Source organism: Bos grunniens, chromosome 27 (assembly GCF_055505025.1).
Source record: "Bos grunniens cultivar Pamir isolate PY7600 chromosome 27, Bosgru_T2T1.0, whole genome shotgun sequence".
NCBI lineage: Eukaryota > Metazoa > Chordata > Mammalia > Artiodactyla > Bovidae > Bos > Bos grunniens.
In genome coordinates, this window is record NC_141191.1 from 8,987,090 (window position 1) to 9,011,974 (window position 24,885).

The 24,885-nt window shown below is 38.1% G+C and overlaps 1 protein-coding gene across 9 annotated transcripts in view; it reads right to left on the reverse strand.

The window, feature by feature from the left end:
• Nucleotides 1-22,246: 22,246 nt before the first annotated feature.
• The window catches only part of GPM6A (glycoprotein M6A), a 256,966-nt gene continuing 254,327 nt past the window's right edge, over nucleotides 22,247-24,885 (reverse strand). For all 9 annotated transcript variants that reach the window (XM_086380976.1, XM_086380977.1, XM_086380982.1 and 6 more), the window contains one exon: nucleotides 22,247-24,345. In XM_086380976.1, the coding sequence (XP_086237102.1) occupies nucleotides 24,193-24,345 (153 nt within the window). In that variant the 3' untranslated portion in view covers nucleotides 22,247-24,192. The remainder of the gene's footprint in view (nucleotides 24,346-24,885) is intronic.

Sequence of the window (24,885 nt, forward strand, 5' to 3'; positions counted from 1 at the left end):
TTTTTTTTTTACAAATTGAGTGATTAGAGAAACTTTAATTAAATTGTAACCTTAGACCATGGTCTGGAATTAATAAAGAGCAGTCACTGAGGGGGAATTTCAGCTAAGTAGCACAAACAGAGTACATGCCATGGTAACATACTTTGGGGAAATTTATTCAATGTAAATACAAGCACGTTTGTGTGATAAAAAATCACAGTGCTTTTCTTTCAATGCCAAAATATCATGCCATCTTGCTTTTACTGTAAGAGCCACATCAGGTTCTTTCCAATATTTATTAACAATAGTTTGCAATTGCTTCATACCAAAAGATGAAACCCATTCTGAAACTTAAGCAATTATTTGTGGAAGCATTTCCCACAAAGAAGATGACCAGTTTAAGGGAGATTATGTGCTACTGAATAGGATGAACAAAAGCTCTATAACAATTTGATTAAAAATATTTATGGTTAATTACATAAAGGTACAGATTAACATGGCTGCATATTTAAAAGTGTTGAGGGGAAAAAAGCAAACTATATAAACTTATGTACTGTGTTAAAAATACACAAATATGTCTCAAATACCTATTCAAATGTGATAATATATAGAAATGATGTAATTCTCTTCATGGTAGCAGTTAATTCTGAGGAAAGCAAGAGGGGAGAGGGTTAATTCTGATAAAGACAGTGCATAGAGATAGCCTCCATTACTATGTAATTTTGTCTATATTTTTAAGGAAGAATAATTAGGAAATTCTTAAAGTATCCTCTGTATAATTTTCCAACTAGATGGAATGGTCTAAGGAAACATGTTATAAATTAATACTGGAATAGCAGTGAACAGTAATAACTCACCTCAGTTAACACTGCACCGAAATGTGTACATTTAAGTTCTACATCTGGTTGCTACCATCAGGCACAGTACTTCCTTATTTTATTAAGATGATAAAAATAGCACATTATGCATTGACAAACCTGGATGATGAAGTTGTGTGTGTTTAGTATAATTATGCTTTTCTCTCTATTTTAACGTAGATGAAAATAAAGATAATACACAAAATTAAAATAATGCATCTAAAAAGTGAAATAAGCTCACACCCACATGAAATCAATGAGTTGTCATCAAACTAACTTGAGGAACGTGGCTGAATGACGGTGACAGCCCTTCTGGGGGCATCCTTTCCAGTAGGGTTGGTGGAGCACATTTGAGGAATATTTTGAGCTCCAGAAGAGCTGAGCTTCAAAGGGATTGGGTTCCAATAGCACCAGATCCTTGTATTTTCTTTTAAAAAATAGCTAAAATACAGTATTTTGAAATAGATATAAAGGTACTCCAGCCTATGCAATCCCTGTGTATGATTCAGTTGAAACAGTCTCCTAAAAGGCTTTGACAATTTTCAGGAAAAAGTTGTCTTTAGAGGGTTCCAGAAAACCTAATCCCAGTTCACTCAAACTACCAAGTCAAGTCGTCCTGTCTCTGAGCTTCAGTTTAGGAATGATTTTTAGGCGGGGGGGTGGGGGGGGGCATATTCCAGTCATCAAGGTATGTGCCTGAGTGTGGTGGTTATGCGATTGGGGAGGCAGAGTGAGTTTGTGAAGACAGGGTAGAAATTTCTAGATTTCCACTCTCCTACAAGTTCTCTGATAGACCTGTAAGTTTCAGAGGCCCAGGTGAGCATAAATGCTAGGCCTTCAGATCATGACACTCTGAAGTGGGGACCAAAAGCTGCAGTGCCCACGGGAGCTGTAGTCTGCGTTTGTCCTCCTGTTTTCTTTTTTTTTGCCTCTCACATCTCTGACAGCTTAACTTGGCAGAGTTCATGAATATGAGCACCAAGCTGATTACTTTGCATTTTCCTGTCACAGAAATGTTGTCTGTGCAGTCACTTGGAAAAAATGAATGTAAATTCCACAAAGGATCAAGTTCGTGCTTAGGAAGCTTTTTGCAAACTCATTAAATTGATGGCTTTTGGAGAGGGACCAAGAAGAGAAGCCATGATGGGGAAAAATTGTCAAGAAAGTGCTCAGTGTAATCTGCTTTCTAGAATAAGGTTTTTACTGTGTATAATGACCAATGGGGAAAAATATACATAAGGCTTGGAGAAATGTAGTAGCAGTAAGTATTAAACTAAAATTATAACATGCAGAAAAGGAGGGAAGGAGTAAGAAAATAACTTAAAATGCATTTGACAAAACGCGAGCTAAGTCAACTTCAGTCATGTCTGACTGTTTGTGATTCTGTGGATTGTAGCCCACCAGGTTCCTCTGTCCTTGGGATTCTCCAGGCAAGAATACTGGAGTGGGTTGCCATGCTCTCCTCCAAAGCATCTTCCCAACCCAGGGATCGAACTTGTGTCTCTTACATTTCCTACATTGAGAGGTGGGTTCTTTACCATTAGGGCCACCTGGGAAGCCCTTTGCCAGTTAGCCACATACATTAATGTATATCCTTAGAAATACAAACTCTCTAAGATGTGAAAAATGCCAAATACTCAAAGCAGAAAGGTACTGAGAACTATTATGGGGCCACCCTTTTCCGTGTATAACGTAAACCATTGTGGTCAAGCAGGCAGAGCTGAAAAATTTAGGGAAGCACTCAAAAATGTCAGAAGAATTTATTTCTCAAGAGGCTTATTTCAGATTACAAAGGTCTAAGCCAGGGAGCCGCAAGACCATTTATAAAGATCTTCAAAGGAAATGAAGAGGATGCGCTTTCTTCAGCTTCAGTTAGGCAGAATGTGGAGTGAAACCAATCCCGAACGGTACCTTTCCCTTCAGCTTTTCATTCTGTCTAAGTATCAGCAGAAGTTTAACATATAAAGGGCCATGATGGGCCATCAGAATAAGATACATGCATGTGTCACAGGTGCGCACTGGAACTGGGAGGTGAAGGCGTGTGAAGGGGGAGCAGTGCACTGTTGTTGAACATGCTTTGTAGCGATGTTTCTGAGAGCCACCAGATGTCAGCATCCGATAACTCTCTGAAAGAGGCTCTGGCTTCCTTTTTTCATTTTTCTCTGCGACAGACTTTCTGTTCAGCCATTTTCTCCAACCATAGAGAGAGTGAATGAGAAATTGTATAACATTTAAAATAACGCAGATAAAAATGGATGAAGATCAGCAATTCATTGGATATAACTGTTTTCCAGTCCCAAATTTATGATATGTTAAGCAAAGTTATTAGTAAAAATACCAGCGTGCATGTGTGTGTGTATAATGTACATTGCCGTGGTATGCTAAAGAACCACTTCAAACATATTCTTACCCCCTTAAGCTCTTAACACGTGCTTTCTATCTGCTGCATGGGGGAAATGAGGATATCTGATTCTTTCTTTTCTGTTTTCACTCTTTTGTAAATTTAGCCCTTTCTACATTTTGTGTGGTTATTTTTAGATCTCTCAACATTTCTGCAGAGCTAGTACTACCTTGAAGACTAGAAAAGTCTCTTGCTGATCACATGTGCAAGGTAAAATCAGTGAATTTGTGAATGAATCGATGTAAGGAATTAATTAATTCATCCTAGGGAAATAATTTAAAGAGCAAGTCACGTCTCTTAAGCCAGACTATACGTTTTGAAGAAGCCGTGTTGGAGAATCCGAATCATTAAATTTCCTTGGACTACAGGTATTCTGAGTCTGCAGATGACAACTAAGGATTTACCATTTGCCTTTCCCCTTATGTCGCTTCCTCTAAGCACCTGACTTTAGGGAGAGGAGAGCCAGAGACAGAAAGTTTCTGTCTTTCTCAACTTGGAAAGATATAATCAAGTGAGACCCATCAAAGTCCTCTGCTCACAGTCAACAGACGAATATTATACAAAGTCTATGTATGTGCAGGCGGCAGTTTTGGGGAAAAGGTGGGCACAGGACTAGGGAATTTTGACACTCAACAAAGGTCCTAAAGATTAGTTATGCAGTGATTTCCTGCTGAGAACTGGCTACAGTTTGGACATATTTATCCCCCAGTTCCTTGGGTGAGGTCACTCTTTCAATCCCAATTCTAAAACAAGGTCTCCCCTTTTCTCTGAGAAACTGTAGCTACAGAATGAGATTGTAAAAATCTATTCATTTAGCAGATGTGTATTCAGCCCAGCTCTCTGTGAAGCACTGTGCTAGGTTCTGTGGGGGGATACAAAGATGTATTCAAAACAGCCCCTGTTTCAAGAAGCTTAAAATGAATCATCTAATGAAACGACAACATATTTTAGTCTTAATGTTCCAGAATTCATTAATACTTGAAACTCCTATAGCACAATTAGGGAGAGGATGCTGAGGATCTTGCAAAAAAAATCCTCATTGGTACGTTTAACATACAGTGAAATCAAATCTTACCAGCTGACTTTTTATGATAAAGTAATTGAAGTTTTTAGAAGAAAATGGCTTGCTTCAGGCTATGGAGTGAGCTGAGGTTATATAACCATTCTCACCAGCAAGCTGCTGCCAGTCTATTCTAACTCCTAGTAAATCATGATTAAAAACATTTTGTTACACAGCAGGTACAATAGAAAATGGAAATTCTTGGGCACTTTTACATTCAGTGTCACTGTTAATATAATGATTCTGGACTCGGGTTCCTGGGCACTAACTATTTGGCAGGGGAGAATTTATTTCAGTTTATCTCAGAAGGATATGTAGGATTTACTTCTTTTACTTCAAGTTCGTGAAACTGAAGCACTTCCCCACTGTTAGCTGTTTCCCCACCAGATCTATCCACTGTTTAGTAAATACATTAGAGCAGCAGCCCCCAGCTTTTTTGGTATCAAGGACCAGTTTTGTGGAAGACGATTTTTCCATGACCTGGCAGAGGATGGTTTGGGGATACCTCAGGTGCCCTGTGGTGATTGTGTACTTTATTTCTATTATAATTACACCAGCTCCACCTCAGATCATCAGGTGTTAGATCCCGGAGGTTGGGGGCCCCTGCAAAGCATAGCACAGGAGGAGCTCAGGTGTGTCCGTGTGCACCTGGGGACATTTTCTCCCTGTTGCCACTGAATGGGGGCCTGGCAGGAGCAGAGCCATCACTCTGACAAGAGAACAGATGGGTGAGAACATTCCCGCATACAGCTCTGGGGAGCTGGGTGGAGAACAGATTCCACGCCCATTTAGTTTTCAATCTGCCTTCACATCATGTTTATGATTTTGAGAAAAAAAAAAAAAAGTCTAGTTTCGTTAACTGAAGGCTGAATTGAATTACCTCCTAAACTTGCATTCCGACCCAACAATAACTCTTCATGTACCATAAGGATAAAGAATCCCAGATTCACACAGCTTGATGCAGACTTGAGTAGACTTATAGCTTATAAGTCTACTTATAGTAGAGTTAAGTTTATTCCTTATTTGTGAATATTTTCAAACATGATATTGACAAGATGATGGAAGAGACCCATTAGTGCTAGAAAAATGACATGTGTGTGTGCCTGTGTGTATCTGTCATTTAACAAAAGAGAGATGAAAGTGATGAAAATAAGCAAGAGAAAATATTTGGAAAAATAACTATAGGATACTTAGATATTTAATAGGATAAATAACTAGCCTATTAATTACTGAGCCTGCATAAGCAACCATACTGAGCAAGGGATTCATTTGAAGATGGTTGAGCCTGTGACGCTATTCATTTTATCTGTGTCCTTCAGATACTCTCAGACATTTGAAAGAAAAGGTATGTGAAGGAAGGACAAACAATTTTTACTTGTAGAGAAATGCTTTGAGATACAGAGGTAATATGATTTTTTAAAGTGGGTTATTCACTGAAATTAAAAAACATTTTACACATTAGTGCAACTGACTCATGGACATCCGGTCTTATAGCTCCTATAGGCAGGACCATAGCATGACAAGTCAAAGGAATAAACCCATCTGATCTTTGTACATTCCTCTCAAGTTTGCTATGAACCTAGAACTGCCCTAAAAAAATAAAATAAGGTACACTGGGTAGGATCTGTACTAAAATGTTGAAAAGAAATTGTCACAAAATATATTCTTACCTTTTCCTGATCTTTGTGCAAAACATTTATCTTTCACCCTTATATGTGATCATTGCTGTGGGTTTTTTGTAAATCCTCTTTATTTTAGCTTGATGAAGTTGTCCTTTATTCCTAGTTTCTTAGTGTTTTGATCACAAATGGGTGTTGGGTTTTGTTAATTGCTCTGTATCAGTGAAGATAATTATATGTTCCTTCTTTTAGTGTATGTGTTTATGTGGTGAACTGAAATATTTAATTTTCAAATGGGAGCCAAACCTTGCTTTCCTGAGATAAATCAGAATTGAATTGTTCCTTTTTCTATTTTGCTGGATTCATTTTGCTCAAACTGAGTGAAGTATTTTTTCATCTCTATTTCCTGAGACATGTTTGTCTCTGTTGCTGTCGTTGTTCTGTTTGTAATGCTGGCATCCTCTTCTGTCAACTGGAAAATTTGCACGAGATTGACATTACTTATTTCTTTTAGACAATTACAGTTGTACATTTTCTTTGTGGGACAGTTTTAAACTACAGATTTAATTGCCTCCTGACAAAGGACTGTTTAGGTTAGTAGCTTCTTAGTAACTTGTGTCTTTCAAGGAATTTGTATGTTTCATGTTTGTTATCAAATCACTTGATGCCTAGTTTTTAAAGATACTATCCTTTGATCATTCTACCTTTAGGATCTATAACACTGTCCTCATTTTCTTTCCTGATATTGGTAATTCATACCCTTTACTTTTGGGGTTTTTCTGGATAAATGTCTATTAATTTTATTGAGCTACTCAAAGAACCAACTTTTTAGGTCACTGACTTTTCTCTGTTTTTCTGTTGTATACTTCATTGACTTCTGCATTGTCATTATTGCTTCCTTTTGCTTACTCAAGGTTTGATTTGTCCTTATCTTTATAGGTTCTCAACACAGATTAGTTTTAAGACCTTTCGTGTCTTCTGACATGGAGATTTAATGCTATAAGCCCATTTTCACCTGAATTCTACAAGTTTTGATGTGCTGTATTTTCACTTACATGCCATTCAAAATATGAACTGAAAACAAAATCAAAATTTCTGTTTTTATTTTTTTTGACCTATGAATTATGTAACAGTGTGCTACTTTATTTCCAAATTTGGAAAGACTTCATCAGATACCTTTCTATACTGACTCCTAGGTCATTTTGTTGTGGTTACAGATCACATTTTGATGGTTTTTCAATTTATAGCAATGTGTTTTACCACCCAGAATATAGTTTATCCTTGCGAATGGTCTGCATGATCTTGATATGATTAGTAATTTCTGTTGTTGAATCAGGCTTCCTTTGAAGATTTGCTTAGGATTGATTCAAAGCAGCCTTTGGTCCAGGGCTAACTGATGCCCACTGTGGAGCTGCTATTTCTCTCATGCCTGCGCCCAGTGCTTGTTTATTATAAAGTCTTTCTATTTTGGGATTTTCACTGCATGTGCTTCAGGCAATGTTTGTTCCATCGCTTTCCAGTGTTTCCGCATCTTCTGGTGGTACCCTTGTACACATTTGCAGAGCAGTAGTCAAAGACGTATGTGCATCCCTCTGCTGACCCACGGAGTTTATCTTTTGTGAGGCTCCCTCCTCTCCGATAACCTGCTTCACACACTGAAGCCACCTTGGTGGACTCAAACACCAGTCTCTGTCTCCTCAACTGGTAAGTACTGCTTGGCTTCCCCAGCCTGTACCAGGACTTCCGGACCATTAGTTGAGGCAGGTACATGGTTGGCTTGATTTGTTCCTTCATGTCAGGAGTCACAGCTGCCTGTGGGCCAGTGTTGGAAAAGTATTATTTCATTTTTGTCTGGTTTTCTAGTTGTTTATGGCACGACAAAATTCCCAGTCCCATGTACTTGATTGTGTTTAGTCTATTTGCAACCTTCTGTTTTTGAATTACATTTCTTTCAGGTTCACATTTCTCACAACTATGCCTATCTTTGAAAGAATGACTATTAATTTCCATATTTTACAAAAGAGAAAATAAAGTTTAGAGAAATCAATAAATGGGCTAGGCATAATATTTTCTTCCTCTTAGGCTGTACCCCACACTGATTTTCTTCAATAAGAGTTCTAGGAATTTGAAATCAGGCAGTTGTTGAATACAGTACTATAACTTAATAATAAATTAATATCTCTGTTTTCTCATATGCAAATGGAAATAACAAAAATAAACTCTCAGTAGTACCTCATGATAATAAGCATTGATATATATAGAGTTACAATTTGGATGATAAAGATGACGGTTAAAAATCGGTGCTCCTATAACTGGTCTTCATATCAACACTCCATACATATTCTGCATTGCTTCTCTCACAGTATTAAAATTAGTGGTAAAAAAGGGATTGAACTCTAATGTCTTCATTGCTCATTTAAGGCTCAACTTAATACATATCTCGTTTTATGTTTTATCACCTTGAGCTGTCCAATCTGTCACATGAGTATGTGATGACTATTTTTGTTCAACATCAGTGAATATTACCATCAACTTTTATTTGTGCTTAGTTCATCTTCTTAAAATATCAATTCAGTTCAGTCACTCAGTCATGTCCGACTCTGTGACCCCATGAACCACAGCATGCCAGGCCTGCCTGTCCATCACCAACTCCCAGAGTCCACCCAAACCATGTCCATTGAGTCGGTGATGCCATCCAACCACTTCATCCTTTGTCATCCTCTTCTCCTCCTGCCCTCAATCTTTCCCAGCATCAGGGTCTTTTCAAATAAATCAGTTCTTCGCATCAGGTGGCCAAAGGATTGGAGTTTCAGCTTCAACATCAGTCCTTCCAATGAACACCCAGGATTGATCTCCTTTAGGATGGACTGCTTGGATCTCCTTGCAGTCCAAGGGACTCTCAAGAGTCTTCTCCAACACCACAGTTCAAAACCATCAATTCTTCAGTGCTCAGCTTTCTTTATAGACCAACTCTCACATCCATACATGACCACTGGAAAAACCATAGCCTTGACTAGATGGACCTTTGTTGGCAAAGTAATGTCTCTGCTTTTTAATATGCTGCCTAGGTTGGTCACAACTTTCCTTCCAGGAAGTACGCGTATTTTAATTTTGTGGCTGCAGTCACCATCTGCAGTGATTTTGGAGCCCAGAAAAATAAAGTCAGCCACTGTTTCCCCATCTATTTGCCATGAAGTGATGGGACCGGATGCCACGATCTTAGTTTTCTGAATGCTGAGCTTTAAGCCAACTTTTTCACTCTCCTCTTTCCCTTTCCTCAAGAGGCTCTTTAGTTCTTCTTCACTTTCTGCCATAAGAGTGGTGTCATCTGCATATCTGAGGTTATTGATATTTCTCCCGGCAATCTTGATTCCAGCTTGTGCTTCCTCCAGCCCAGCATTTCTCATGATGTACTCTGCATAGAAGTTAAATAAGCAGGGTGACAATATACAGCCTTGACATACTCCTTTTCCTATTTGGAACCAGTCTGTTGTTCCATGTCCAGTTATGACTGTTGCTTCCTGACCTGCATACAGGTTTCTCAAGAAGCAGGTCAGGTGGTCTGGTATTCCCATCTGTTTCAGAATTTTCCACAGTTAATTGTGATCCACACAGTCAAAGGCTTTGGCATAGTCAATAAAGCAGAAATAGATGTTTTTCTGGAACTCTCTTGCTTTTTCCATGATCCAGTGGATGTTGGCAATTTGATCTCTGGTTCCTCTGCCTTTTCTAAAACCAGCTTAACCATCTGGAAGTTCACGGTTCACATATTGCTGAAGCCTGGCTTGGAGAATTTTAAGCATCACTTTATTAGCGTGTGAGATGAGTGCAATTGTGCGGTAGTTTGAGCATTCTTTGACATTGCCTTTCTTTGGGATTGGAATGAAAACTGACCTTTTCCAGTCCTTTGGCCACAGCTGAGTTTTCCAAATTTGCTGGCATATTGAGTGTAGCACTTTCACAGCGTCTTCTTTCAGGATTTGAAATAGCTCCACTGGAATTCCATCACCTCCACTAGTTTTGTTCATAGTGATGCTTCCTAAGACTGCTTGACTTCACATTCCAGGCTGTCTGGCTCTAGGTGAGTGATCACACCATCATGATTATCTGGGTCGTGATCTTTTTTGTATAGTTCTTCTGTGTATTCTTGCCACCTCTCTTAATATCTTCTGCTTCTTTTAGGTCCCTACCACTTCTGTTCTTTATTGGGCCCATCTTTGCATGAATTGGCTTCAAATTAGCTCTTGCTTGTAGCTTGGGGATAAACATTTTGGGATTATATACTTTGATAAAGCCTGATGTAGTTACCACAGTTGCTTTTTGTTCATTAAATGGGATTTTATCCTTTCAAAACCAAACTATGTAGTAATTTTGACATAACATTATTTAGGATAACAAATCAAGATGCTCGCATTGATGTGCAGCGTTTAGCCTCTGCATATATGTCATCCAGAGCCAGAAACCAAGATTTTCTTGTTTTCAAAAAGGCTTGGAACAGTCAATCTGCTGTTAAATATTTTGTGCCTACTTAATCCTTGTGTAATCCTTGTATAATCCAATTTCTTGAGTTAATTTGTTCATTTATAAATGTTTCCACAGCATTTAAAATTAAGAGCTAATGTAGTTCTAAAATAGAATTGCATCCTTCATAAATATAAAATGACTTTATAGTGAAGGTATATTTATATCTTGTGTTTCAAGATTTTTCTAGTTTTAATGTAAGCAGGCAACATTCCATATTACACAGAACCTGGCCCAGCTGAGACCTGAGTCTGTCCTGTAGTGAGTTTTGGAGTCTTAAGTGATTTGTCGCAATTTTCTTTATGGTGAGACCCACACGTGTGCACCTTGGAAGCTCATGACACCCTCGCGGGTGACTCTCCCCAGAATCTCATTCTGTTTCTCTACACAGGCTCACCAGTTTCCCCTGGGCTCTCCTCAGTTCTCCAGCTTCTAACTGGAGGTTCCTTTGCCTCATTCTGTCTGACATGTTTCTGTCATAGCCTCCGCACCTGAGGCAGGAGGACAGGAAATTATTTAAAGTGCAATAGATGATCACACCATCCTTTTAAGACAGTAGTCCCTTCACTCTGCAAAAGGGACGCCTCTGTCACAGCTGTCATCGTCACTAGCCCAGGCTTGCTAGGGAGCCGAGGTGTGAGAAAGCAGAGAAAATGAAACCAAACGGGATTTTCTCTTACCTCCTTCCCTAGTGGCTCAGATGGTAAAGAATCTACCTGCAGTGCAGGAGACTGGGGTTCACTCCCTGGGTCAGGAAGACCCCCTGGGGAAGAGAATGGCTACCCACTTCAGTATTCTTGCCTGGATAATCCCATGAACAGAGGAATCTGGAGGGCTACAATCCATGGGTCGTGAAGAGTCAAACATGACTGAGCAACTAACACTTATCACTTCCCTTGTGTGTTAGGAGATCCCCATCGTGCTCCTCAAACCAGAGCTGGAGGACTCCCCTGGAGCTTTGTCTTGGTCCATGATGACGCCACTTCCAAATCTGCAGCTGCACTGAGCCAAGACCAAAGATAATAAATGGGGAAAAAATTAGGTAAAACCACCACTAATTGAGGAGTACTTCATAGTCTAGTTACTTCTTTAATAAGCTTATTACTATTCACTTTTTTAAAACTAGACTTTATTTTTTACACTAGTTGTGGGTTCACAGCAGTATTGAGCAGAAGGTAGAGGCTTCCCACATACTCTCCAACACACAGCATATACCCTCCAACAAGATGGTACATTTGTTGCAACTGAAGACCTATACTGACATACCATTATCACCCAAACTCTACTAAAGTTCACTTTCAGTGCTGTACATTCTATGGGTTTAGAAAAATTTATAGTGATACTGTTTGCCATTTTAATGTAATATGGAGTAGTTTTACTGCCCTAAAAATCTTCTCCACCTAGTAATCCTTCTCCTCACTGACCCCCTAGCAACCACTGATATTTTTACACACACACACACACTCTCTCTATATATATATGTATATAAGCGTGTGTGTGTGTGTGTGTGTGTACACCAGAGGATCCTCTCCTCTTCCCAAATATTTTTATTAGCATAATGAAAGCTGAAAGTTGTCACTGAATTCTTCCAGGTAGAAATGTTTCTCTAAAGTTATAAAGCAAAAATTAAGATTCACAGAAACTGAACAATGATATTTATAGACTACATCTCTTATTTAACATGCAAACTGTTAATATGCTTTTAAAGGAAAATAGGTAAGCTAACAGTTTCAGAAAGCTAGTAGACAAATATTCCCTTGTAGCATATTGTCATTGGCCAAGACAAAGCTCTACCAAAGAGCAGATGCATTCCAATATCTCTGTTGTTATGAAATGGAGAGACCTAATCATTTTCTTAGGCAATTTATTTGCCATCCCAGGATCAATACTTTATATCAGAGAGTGGGCTTACCGTGACAGCATGACCTTCGAGTTGGCTCTCCTTCTTCAAGTGCTATAAAGCACACTAAAGAAAATCAACAAGCCACAGTAAACATCCCCTCAAGTACAATTTTAATTGAAAATAATAAGACAAAATAGAAATATAACAAAATGATACATTAATTTGGTACCTCAGGTTTGCAGCTTCAAGTTAGTTGCAAAATTATCCTAAGGCACATTATTTAAAGCTCCTGATGTCAGTTTCCTAGATATAAATCCTACAAAATAATGGTTCCACAGAAAAGTGATGAAAAACGTCTAAGTACCTTTAAACTGAAAAGGGTTCTAAAGTGTTAGATTTGATGACAATGCACAGACATGCTGTATTATTGATCCCAGAGGTTGAGCCATGTAATGAGATGACTAGGAGCAAGCATGAGTTTATTTCAAAGTACAGGATGGTCACAGACCTACTCTGTCATCAGGTTCTGATAGTGATTCCATAGTGCCATCTTAAAGTATGAAGAATGTGTGCGTGCTAAGTCACTTCGGTCGTGTCCACGCTATGCGATGCTATTAACTGTAGCCTGCCAGGCTCCTCTGTCCATGGGATTCTCCAGGCAAGAATACTGGAGTGGGTTGCCATGCCCTCCTCCAGCGGATCTTTCCTACCCAGTAATCGAGCCTGTGACTCCTGTATTGCAGGCAGATTCTTTACTGTTGAGCCACTCAGGAAGCCCATGAAGAATAATAAAGGTTAAAAAAAAATAAGCTTTCATTGAAAAGTAGCTTACATTGACATCAGCTTACATGCTAACTCATCTTCCTATTTTAACTCACTCATCACTGGAGATCTTTGTTCCGAGGTTTAAGCTATTTCTTTATCATGAAAAATCTGAAATGATGAGACAACTCAGTACACAAGGTTTTTCAGTCCAAAGCATGAGACTTTCCCAATTTGTGATTTTTTGGAACTAAAGGCTAAAATACAAGATACTATTTATGCAAACAAAAGTAAAGACATACACTTTGGTATATACAATCCAGTCTTGCATTTGGATCACCTACAGTTGATTGTAATCATTTGTAAACTCCTTTCCAGAATATTATTGTTGAAAGGACCACACGATGAAGGAACTCTTTCCTTAAAAAACTGATACTCTGTTTTTTATGTAAAATAATTGTCATTTCAAACATGATTAATTTTTATACACTGATTTTACAAAAAAGACTGCAACTGTTTTTTGGGAAGCCAACTGTTTTGCCTTTTAGCACAACATTATAAATTATAAACACATAAATTGCACCCATTTTTTTCATGAACAAAATGGGAAAATAGTAAACTGCTAAAATAGTCATTTGGGCAGATGTCTGTGAAATAGTTGTAATAAAGAAACAAGCTGTCATCAGATTAATCTATTTGGTTATATTGTTCCTTTAATTTTTTTTTACAGAATGCTACATATTCACAGTGAAATACTGAGTCCAATGTCCTATAGAAGTCACAGGAGCAAAGAAAAGATGACGTGATGTTATTACCTTCATCTACTCCTCACCTCATGTGAATCATAATGACAGAAAACCTGAAATATAATTCAAGGTGGTTTAATAAATTATTATATTTTGGGGGCAATTCATTTAATGTCTCTGAGTTTACTGATAAATGAAGAATTTAAAAAAAAAGGTCTCCACAGTCCTTTTCAACCCTCAAATGCAATGATTATAGTGACATAGTTAACTGTTTAAGACATAGTAATGTAATCAGATCTCATCTGTCAGCTACTTCACACACATCATTTGCAAAACGTTTTGAAGTGGGTACCATTTTATTCAGATTTCAGTTTCACAGATATGGTTCAGTTCAGTTCAGTTCAGTCACTCAGTTGTGTCCAACTCTTTGCGGTCCCATGAACCGCAGCATGCCAGGCCTCCCTGTTCATCACCAACGTCCTGAGTCCACCCAAATCCAGTCCATCGAGTTGATGATGCCATCCAAACATCTTATCCTCTGTTGTCCCCTTCTCCTCCTGCCCTCAATCTTTCCCAGCATCCTGGTCTTTTCCAATGAGTCAGCTCTTCACATGAGGTGGCCAAATTATTGGACTTTCAGCTTCAACATCAGTCCCTCCAATGAACATCCAGGACTGATCTCCTTTAGGATGGACTGCTTGGATGTCCTTGCAGTCCATGGGACTCTCAAGAGTCTTCTCCAACAGCATGGTTCAAAAGCATCAATTCTTCAGTGCTCAGCTTTCTTCATAGTCCAACTCTCACATCCATACATGACCACTGGAAAAACCATAGCCTTGACTAGATGGACCTTTGTTGGCAAAGTAACGTCTCTGCTTTTTAATATTCTGTCTAGGTTGGTCATAACTTTCCTTCCAGGGAGTAAGCGTCTTTTAATTTCATGGCTGCAATCACCATCTGCAGTGATTTTGGAGCCCCAAAAAATAAAGTCTGCCACTGTTTCCACTGTTTCTCCATCTATTTGCCATGAAATAATGAGACCAGATGCCATGATCTTAGTTTTCTGAATGATGAGCTTTAAGCCAACTTTATCACTCTCCTTTTTCTCTTTCATTAAGAGGCTCTTTAGTTCTTCTTCACTTTCTGCCATAAGAGTGGTGTCATCTGCATGTCTGAGGTTATTGATATTTCTCCCGGCAATCTTGATTCCAGCTTGTGCTTCCTCCAGCCCAGCGTTTCTCATGATGTCCTCTGCATAGAAGTGAAATAAGCAGGGTGGCAATATACAGCCTTGACATACTCCTTTTCCTGTTTGGAACCAGTCTGTTGTTCCATGTCCAGTTCTAACTGTTGTTTCCTGACCTGCATACAGGTTTCTCAAGAGGCAGGTCAGGTGGTCTGGTATTCCCATCTCTTGAAGAATTTTCCATAGTTTATTGTGATCCACACAATCAAAGGCTTTGGCATAGTCATAAAGCACAAATAGGTGTTTTTCTGGAACTCTCTTTTTCGATGATCCATCAGATGTTGGCAATTTGATTGCCTTTTATTTCCTCTGCCTTTTCTAAAACCAGCTTGAACGTCTGGAAGTTCATGGTTCACGTATTGCTGAAGCCTGGCTTGGAGAATTTTAAGCATCACTTTATTAGCGTGTGAGATGAGTGCAATTGTGCGGTAGTTTGAGCATGCTTTGGCATTGCCTTTCTTTGGGATTGGAATGAAAACTGACCTTTTCCAGTCCTGTGGCCACTGCTGAGTTTTCCAAATTTGCTGGCATATTGAGTGCAGTACTTTCACAGCATCATCTTTCAGGATTTGAAATATCTCAACTGGAATTCCATCACCTCCACTAGCTTTGTTTGTCATGCTTTCTAAGGCCCACTTGACTTCACATTCCAGGCAGTCCGGCTCTAGGTGAGTGATCACACCATCGTGATTATCTGGGTCATGAAGATCTTTTTTGTATAGTTCTTCTGTGTATTCTTGCCACCTCTTCTTAATATCTTCTGCTTCTGTTAGGTCCCTACCATTTCTGTCCTTTATTGAGCCCATCTTTGCATGAAATTTCCTTTGGTATCTCTAATTTTCTTGAAGAGATCTCTAGTCTTTCCCATTCTATTGTTTTCCTCTATTTCTTTGCATTGATCGCTGAGGAAGTCTTTATCTCATCTCTCCTTGCTATTCTTTGGAACTCTGCATTCAAATGGGTATATCTTACCTTTTCTCCTTTGCTTTTCACTTCCTGTCTTTTCACAGCTATTTGTAAGGCCTCTTCAGACAGCCATTTGCTTTTTGCATGTTTCATTCAGCTTAATTTGATTTTTAATGCAAGGGAGTCATCATGTATCATGTACATGAAGTGAAGTTGATAGACTGAAATATATAGGTTCATTACTTTGGGCAAACTTGTGCATCCATATGGCCCCCACCCCAATGAAGATCTGATTACTTTCATCAACTCAGGAAGTGCCCTCCTCAGCTTTTGAAAGAACTGAGGTGTCTGATGACAGCCCGCAAGGAACTGAATCCTGCCGCAACACTGTGGATGAGTGAGGAAGCTAAAAAGGGGCTCCATCCCAGGCAAGCCTTGAGATGGGTGAGGTCTGCTACGAAGATCCAGAGCCAGATGACCTGGATGGTCTAGATAAACTGTGCCTGGACTGCTGACCCACAGAAACATAATACACATTGCTTTAAGCCTCTACCATTGGGGTAATTTGTTAGGCAGTGGTAGAGAAGGACACAGTGACAACAGACTTGTAGTGAGATTTGCATTTGCTTTGGGAGACTCAGTGCAGTGTTTGCAGATGCATCCTCCAGACTGGAGGCTGTCATAGTGAAGGTGATCCTATGGTTGAGCATCTCAGTAGTTTTTACTTAAAAGGCAGGAAGAGCATGGTGCCCTTCGAGGTCAGGTGGTAAAGAAGCTGCAGTCATTTCCATCAGCAAGGAGAGACAGAAGTAGACTTCTTGTGAGGTTGGTTTGGACAGTTTTTTTTTTTTTTTTGTATTGTGCCCAAATAATTCTGGAATGCTCTTTGTTTTGTCTTGCTCCATCATTGATTGACTTATTTTTGATTTGCTTATCTTTAAAATTGTTTATGTTCATCTGGAGAAAATTTCTAATAGCCAAACCAACTACCTCCCAGTTGACAGCAGTCAGGGTTCTTTTCTCTCTCTTTCTCAATCCATAAATATGCTCCAGACATTCTTGTACAACTCTTTTTTTGTGGACCCCCCCAAAAAGTTCATTTCTCTTGAATAATATCTAGGAGTAGAGTGTTCATAGTCTAGGCAGATGTATAATTTCATAAGTAATTGCCAAGCATATTCTTTAAAATTTTTATTTTAATTTTTAAAAATATTTTTTACAATTTTGTGTTAGTTTGTGCCATACAATTATATTCTTATCAGTAATCTATGAGAATTACAGATGCTGTACATTTTCAAAACACAATGTTGAAAATTTTTCAATTTTAGCTATTCTAATGAGTGTAAAGTAGCATCTTATTTTGGAAATGATTTTAATTTCCCTGATGATTAATGATATTGAGCATCTTTTCAGTGCCTATTTGGCCATCTGTACATCTTTTTTAAAATTTATTTTTATTTGGATGATAGTTGCTTTACAATGTTGTGTGTACATCTTCTTTCTCAAGTTTCTATTCAAGTCCTTTGCCCAATTTTATTGGATTTTCCTTTCCTTATTGATTTGTAGGAGTTCTTTGTACATGTTCAATATATTTCTTTTGTCTTTAACCAAATATATGCACAATGAGTACTTTTATCCAGTTTGTAAATTTTGTTTTCATTTCTTTGTCCTTTAATAAGCTAAGGTTTTAAATTTTGATAAGAGTCTAATCTATTACTGGCTCCTTTAGACTTTCACAACCTGTCTAGAAATTTTGCCTATCCAAGGGTCAGGATGATATTCTTCTCTATCTTCTTCTAGAAGCTTTATAATTGTAACTTTTATGATTGGGTCTATAATCCACTTCAGATTAATATTCAAGCATGGACATGGAACAACGGACTGGTTCCAAATTGGGAAAGGAGTACATCAAGGCTGTATATTGTCACCCTGCTTATTTAATTTATATGCAGAATACATCATGAGAAACGCTGGGCTGGAAGAAGCACAAGCTGGAATCAAGATTGCCGGGAGAAATATCAATAACCTCAGATATGCATATGCACCTTATGGCAGAAAGCTAAGAGGAACTAAAGAGACTCTCGATGAAAATGAAAGAGGAGAGTGAAAAAGCTGGCTTAAAGCTCAACATTCAGAAAACGAAGATCATGGCATCTGGTCCCATTAGTTCATGGCAAATAGATGGGGAAACAGTGGAAACAGTGACAGACTTTATTTTCTTGGGCTCCAAAATCACTGCAGATGGTGATTGCAGCCATGAAATTAAAAGACGCTTGCTCCTTGAAAGAAAAGCTGTGACCAACCTAGACAGCATATTAAAAAGTAGAGACATTACTTTGTCAACAAAGGTCCATCTAGTCAAGGCTATGGTTTTTCCAGTAGTCATGTATGGATGTGAGACTTGGACCATAATGAAAGCTGAGCACCGAAGAATTGATGCTTTTGAACTGTGGTGTTGGAGAAGACTTTTGAGAGTCCCTTGGACTGCAAGGAGATCCAACCAGTCCATCCTAAATGAAATCAGACCTGAATATTCATTGGAAGGACATATGCTGAAGCTGAAGCTCCAATACTTTGGCCACTTGATGCAAAGCACTGACTCATCTGAAAAGATCCTGATGCTGGGAAAGAATGAAGGCAGGAGGGGAAGAGGACAACAGAGGATTAGATGGTTGGATGGCATCACTGACTTGATGGACATGAGTTTGAGCAAGCTCTGGGAGTTGGTGATGGACAGGGAGGCCTGGCATACTGCAGTCCATGGGGTCACAAGAGTTCTATACAACTGAGTGATGGAACTGAACTGATGACTTTTTTCCATTGGGTTACTACTTTGGCACTTTTGTCAACAACTTGTCATCGATCTATCTATATAAGATCCCAACTCCTGTCCATTGGCATATTTGCCCATTTTTACTCCCAAATTAATTTTTATTATGAGAACTTTCAAATAAATCTTGACGTCAAGTGGTATAAGTGCTCCAACTTCATTTTCTGTTTTGAGTGTATTGCAATTATAGATCTATTGCATTTCTAATTTTAGAGTTGATTTTAAATTTGTTCTTATTGTTGTTTGCTTGTTTAAAGATTGGAATAAGCCATCAGAGAGTGAAAACTGATGATTCAGGAGAGACTGGGGAGAGGGAAAATTTGCTGGATTAATTTCTACCCTTCAGTAGGTGACAGGAAATGGGATCTAAAATACATCAAGTGTGTCTGGCCTGAGAAACATGAGCAATTCATCCAAATTGAAAAGAGAAAAAGCAGATATTGATACAGATAGATTAAGAGATTAGTGATGGGGATTCATGAAGATGTTCTTCTGTTTCTCATTTCTTCCTGAAATAGGAGACAATTTCTAACTAAATGAAAAGAAGGCACTGGAAGTTTGATAAGAGAAAACTGTGATACAGGAACCATCCAGAGGATGTAAAATGGTGAATTGTCTAGGGCAGAAGTCAGTAAATTATGGACCTCAGGCTAAACATGGGCCACCATTTGTCTTTGTAAACAAAGTTTTATTGGAATACAGCTATGCCCATTTATCTGGAGAAAGGAATGGCAATCCACTCCAGTATTCTTTCCTGGAGAATTCCATAGACAGAGAAGCCTGGCAGGGTATAGTCCATGGGGTCACAAAGAGTTGGACATGACTAAGTGACTAACACACACGCCCATTTATTGACACATTGACAATTACTCTTCTTAAATTATAATGTCAGTTAAGAAGGTACCATAGAGAGTTCACGGCCCACACATAAATCCTTAAATATTCACTATGTGGTCATTCACAGAAAAAGTTTCCAACACTTGTTTTAGGAAAATAGAGTTGATTTCTTGACAACTCCTAGAGCTCACCTAGACTTAAGTGATGTTGGTCAGTCTGGGCATGTGATTTTCTCCAGTCATGATTAGGTATATAGGTTCAGATGTGGACAGAAGATGAATTAAAGCTGGGATGGCATTTTACCCTGTGAGTTTAAGGAAGAGAGAGGGTCAAGGATGTTGAGGATTTGCCAAGGGAATGGGTACAATGATGGGTCACGCAATGTAAGTTAGTTATTGGAGGAGTTGAGGACATATACGAGTAAAAGGCTGTAAGATCGAGATCAATAGATATATGGTCCCAGTAGAGTAAATAAGCTGGAAAGATAGCAAATAGGAGTTAGAATGCATACAGTTTATACAAGGTTGACAATTATTGAAAATGATGAGTTTGGGGATTTAGCAGTGGCAGTGGGTCTCATTTAATCAGGAGAAAGATATTTACATTTGAACTAGCAGCATTTTATACAGACTTGCCTACACTGACTTTGAATAATCTGTCATCTAAAAACCTTGCTTATATGCATAATACATCATGTGAAATGCCAAGCTGGATGAAATACAAGCTGGAATCAAGATTGCCAGGAGAGATATCAGTAATCTCAGATATGCAGATGACCCCACCCTTATGGCAGAAAGCAAAGAGGAACTAAAGAGCCTCTTGCTGAAAGTGAAAGAGGAGAGTGAAAAAGCTGGCTTATAAGATCATGACATTCAGTCCTGTCACTTCATGGCGAATAGATGGGGAAACAATGGAAACAGTGACAGACTTTATTTTCTTGGGCTCCAAAATAACTGCAGATGGTGATTGCAGCCATGAGATTAAAAGACGCTTGCTCCTTGGAAGGAAAGCTATGACCAACCTAGACAGCATATTAAAAAGTAGAGACATTACTTTGCCAACAAAGGTCTGTCTAGTCAAAGCTATGATTTTTCCAGTAGTCATGTATGAATGTGAGAGTTGGATCATAAAGAAGGCTGAGCACCGAAGAATTGATGTTTTCTAACTGAGGTGCTAAAGAAAACTCCCAAAAGTCCCTTGGACTGCAAGAAGATCAAACCAGTCAATCCTAAAGGAAATCAATCCTGAATATTCATTGGAAGGACTGATGCTGAAGCTGAAGCTCCAATACTTTGACCACCTGATGTGAAAAACTGACTCATTGGAAAAGACCCTGATGCTGGGAAAGATTGAAGGCAGAAGGAGAAGGGGACGACAGAGGATGAGATGGTTGGATGGCATCACCGATGCAATGGACATGAGTTTGAGTAAACTCCAGGAGTTGGTGATGGACAGGGAGGGCTGGCATACTGCAGTCCATGGGGTTGCAAAGAGTCGGACATGACTGAGTGACTGAACTGAACTGAAATATAAGCATATATTTTTACATAGAGAAATGAACTTTTAATTTTTCAAAGATTAAATTATTTTATAATGATCAGTTTTTGAAAAGCATATATCATGAAATTTTTGTTCATGTTGAAGTTCTTTAACGTTTAGTTCTTTATTATCTTGTTGCTATGCTTAGAAGGGCTTCCCTTGTGGCATAGTGGTAAAAGAATGTGCCTGCTGGTGCAGGAGATGCATGAGACTTGGTGTCGATCCCTGAGTCTGGAAGATCCCCTGCAAAAGAAATAGCAACCCACTCCAGTATTCTTTGCCTGGGAAAATCCCATGGACAGAGGGGCCTGGCGGGCTGCAGTCCGTGGGGTCACAAAGAGTTGGACACAAATGAGCACAACAACAATAAAGTTAAGCCTCTCATAAATACTGGAAAGAATAAGAATTATTATTTCATAAGGTTTGAATAGGGGATAGTTTTTTTTATTGTCATGAAAGTGATTTTTTAAAACAAGACATTTTCCCACGATCTACTTATAATTATTGTAGCTATTAGTAATTTAACTATGAAATTTTCAAATTGTCATTTACAGTAATACATAAATGAAGAATAATATAATTCCTTAGGTTTTATGAAAGTTTAGGTTTTTTAGATAACTATTTTATCATTTGTAAATTGCCATTACTTGATTTGGCCAGAAGAAATTACATCCAAAACAAATGAAGTCTGGAAAAAAATTTTTTTTCATTTCATTGGTCTCACCTTGACATTTTGAAGCAAACCAATAAGTCATTTTTTCTTTCTGAATTGCATTAGACATTTTTGATTCTCTGCTAGTTTATGAAACATTAAAGAAAACACAAAACAATAAACATTAGGCAAGGAAACAGCATAAACTGAGAGTTATCATTTGCTAAATGGAATGGCCTCCACTTCACCCTCTCCCCTCTCCCCAGCATTCCCCCGCTGTAGGTCATGCACAGACTTTCATTAAATTATGAAGCGTTAGGTCAGCTCAACCAAGGCAATAAGCATCCTATGGAAACAGCACTGACTGATTTGGAAAGAATGCACACACAGGAAAGAGGAATAAACAAAACAAGAAAGAAAAAACAAAAACACACTGCAGAAACTAATAATAAGTACACAAAGTACACAAGTGTATTTATTACATTTGCAAGCACTTTGTTCTACATTTCAAAAACGCCACCATCAAGCTGTTGGCACATTTATGTACAAAACAGATTAATTGTAATGCCTGCTACAAAGCACTCTTTGTGAAAATACAAACTCTAATACCAGGGAAAAAAAAAAAGCCAAAAACATCAACATCATTACATAAGTTTAAAAGACAGTTTTAAAAATCATCACAAACTGTTAAGACACAGAACCGAAACACTATAAGATAGAATTTAAAGAAGCCCATTAATACTTTTGCTGAATATCTGTAATACTGCATATATCAGAAAAATGTTGAACCAGTAAGATAACCTAAGTGTAAAAAAAAGAAGCAAAACCCCAAATTAATTAAATAATACTACAGAATGCATAATCATGCCACAGATAACCCTAGTAATACACCCCCTACCTACTACAAGAATTGTAAAATTATGGATGATGCACAACTAGTCATTGTACAAAGATTGTTTCACTCAATAAATTTTATTAGAAATGCACTTACACTGAGAAAGGATTTCACAATGGTCAAATAGTGCACAATACTACCTAGTTTTTATACACTGACAAGAAAGTCTTGTCAGGCTACATCATTTTAAAAGACACTTTACAGCATTCTTGTAGCATTAGAAATAACCGGAAGAAGAGTTAAGGTTAAAACAAACACCAAATTTGGTCCAATAATACTGATTGCTTTTTTTTTTATTCCTTTGATATAGGTACGTCTTATAAATGAATACGAATGAACATTTGGTTAAAATGACTTACTTGAAATAAAAACACAAGATATCACTACACTTTGAAAGGATACATTGTATAGTGGCCTCTGACCTCACTTTAAAAAACACTACAGGTAAACCAACATAGATTGGAAGGCTGCAAGCAAAGCTATTATATTAATGGAAGCCTTTTCAAATATATCATACACATTGGAGGGATCGTTTACAGAGGTGCAATCCATTAAAATGCTTTAAAGTAGGTAAAACAACTTCGGAGGGGTTAGTGTGCTTATTTTTAATATACCACCTTCATAAAGGTAATTAATGTTCCACATTAGCATATTAAAAGTTCCAATCCAGCCACTGCTTAAGTCACAAAGCGATCATTCGCCAACAGTCCATGGTAGTTATTTCTGTTAAAGTCATGTCTATACTAAACTTTAAAAGGTAAGCCTGGTGTCACTATCTTAAAAAGGTAACTAGCCATGCATTAGCATCACTGTTTCTACATGCTCACAACAGAAACATGAGTCATCAGAGAGAAATGCTTTTAAGTACATCAAGAAAAGAATAGTGTTAACAAAGATAAGAAGCACTTTTTTTAAACCTACTCTTACAAATTTAGAAATTGCACCTTAGATTGATGAAAACATTAACCAGGGCCTATAGCAACACGGCCACTGATCTTCAGACAGGATTTTTGTGTTTCGAGTCATCATGATATCATTTCTGTCTATTGTCATAATGTACAGTGGTCCCTTTGAAGGTTACCTGTAGTTAAACTAGTTACTGAAATCAAAACTAAAAAGTATAAAAAGCTACTTTTCTTTTCAAAACATAAGAAAGAATGCAAAAGGTGTAATGTATAACACATGGAAGTGGTTAAAAATCAAATCTCTGCATTTGACAATGTTAGTTTCCTTGATCTTACAGAATTAAGTGAGTTTGAGAAATTTAAGAAAAGAAAAAAAAAGCTGGATAGGAGCTTGTAGAAGAGATCTGATTACACCAATTTAACAAATTAGGAAATGAAGTGCTACACAACAAAGACATGTATCCGGGTGATTCATAAGTCACCCCCCATATCATTGATGAGAAGCACTTCCATTTTCTTTTTCAAAAGATTGGATGGTTGGATGGCCCTTAGTTAAACACCAATGCATTGAGTGACAGAACTGGAAGGTGGTGTTTATGTGTACGCATTGAGCCGCTCTTTGGAGCGAGTAGAGTGGATGTCGTGAAGCTCCTGCTCCTCCTTGGACTTGATGTCTTCATACTTCTGCATCCGGCAGGCGTCTTTCACATAAGCCCAGTTGGCAGACAGAACCATAAGGTAGTGGACCTAATCAAAGACAAAGATAATTGATGCTGGAAGTCTGTTCTGTGTCCTCACTACACCTTGCTATTAGGAAAGAAATGTTCAAATTATATACTTCTGTGGAACGTGTTCATTAACAAAATGGGATGAAGATTTCTGCTGTAATAGAATGGAAATAAAATATTTTCCTTCCTCACTCCCCCTACAGTGACAATATCTTCTTGGCGCACTTTTTTCAGTATCTCTTTCTTCTTCTTCAGCTTTGAGGAATCCAAGGGTCTTAATTCAATATTTTAAAGCTTTTACGTGATGCTTCCTGTCCTTCTGCCCTCACTCAAACTGTAGACTACACATTTTATGGTTACGTATTTACGTTTTCTAATCTATTAAAGGAAACAGTCTCATTTACAGTGGACCCCAGTGAACTGGGACTAATGAAATGATACATTGCCCAATGTGTAATAGAAAACAGGTTCATGGAAACCCCAACATAAACCTGTGGATTCAATTACGTTAGTTTTCCACTCGATGAATTTTGCACTTTACATTGCAAACTACAAGATA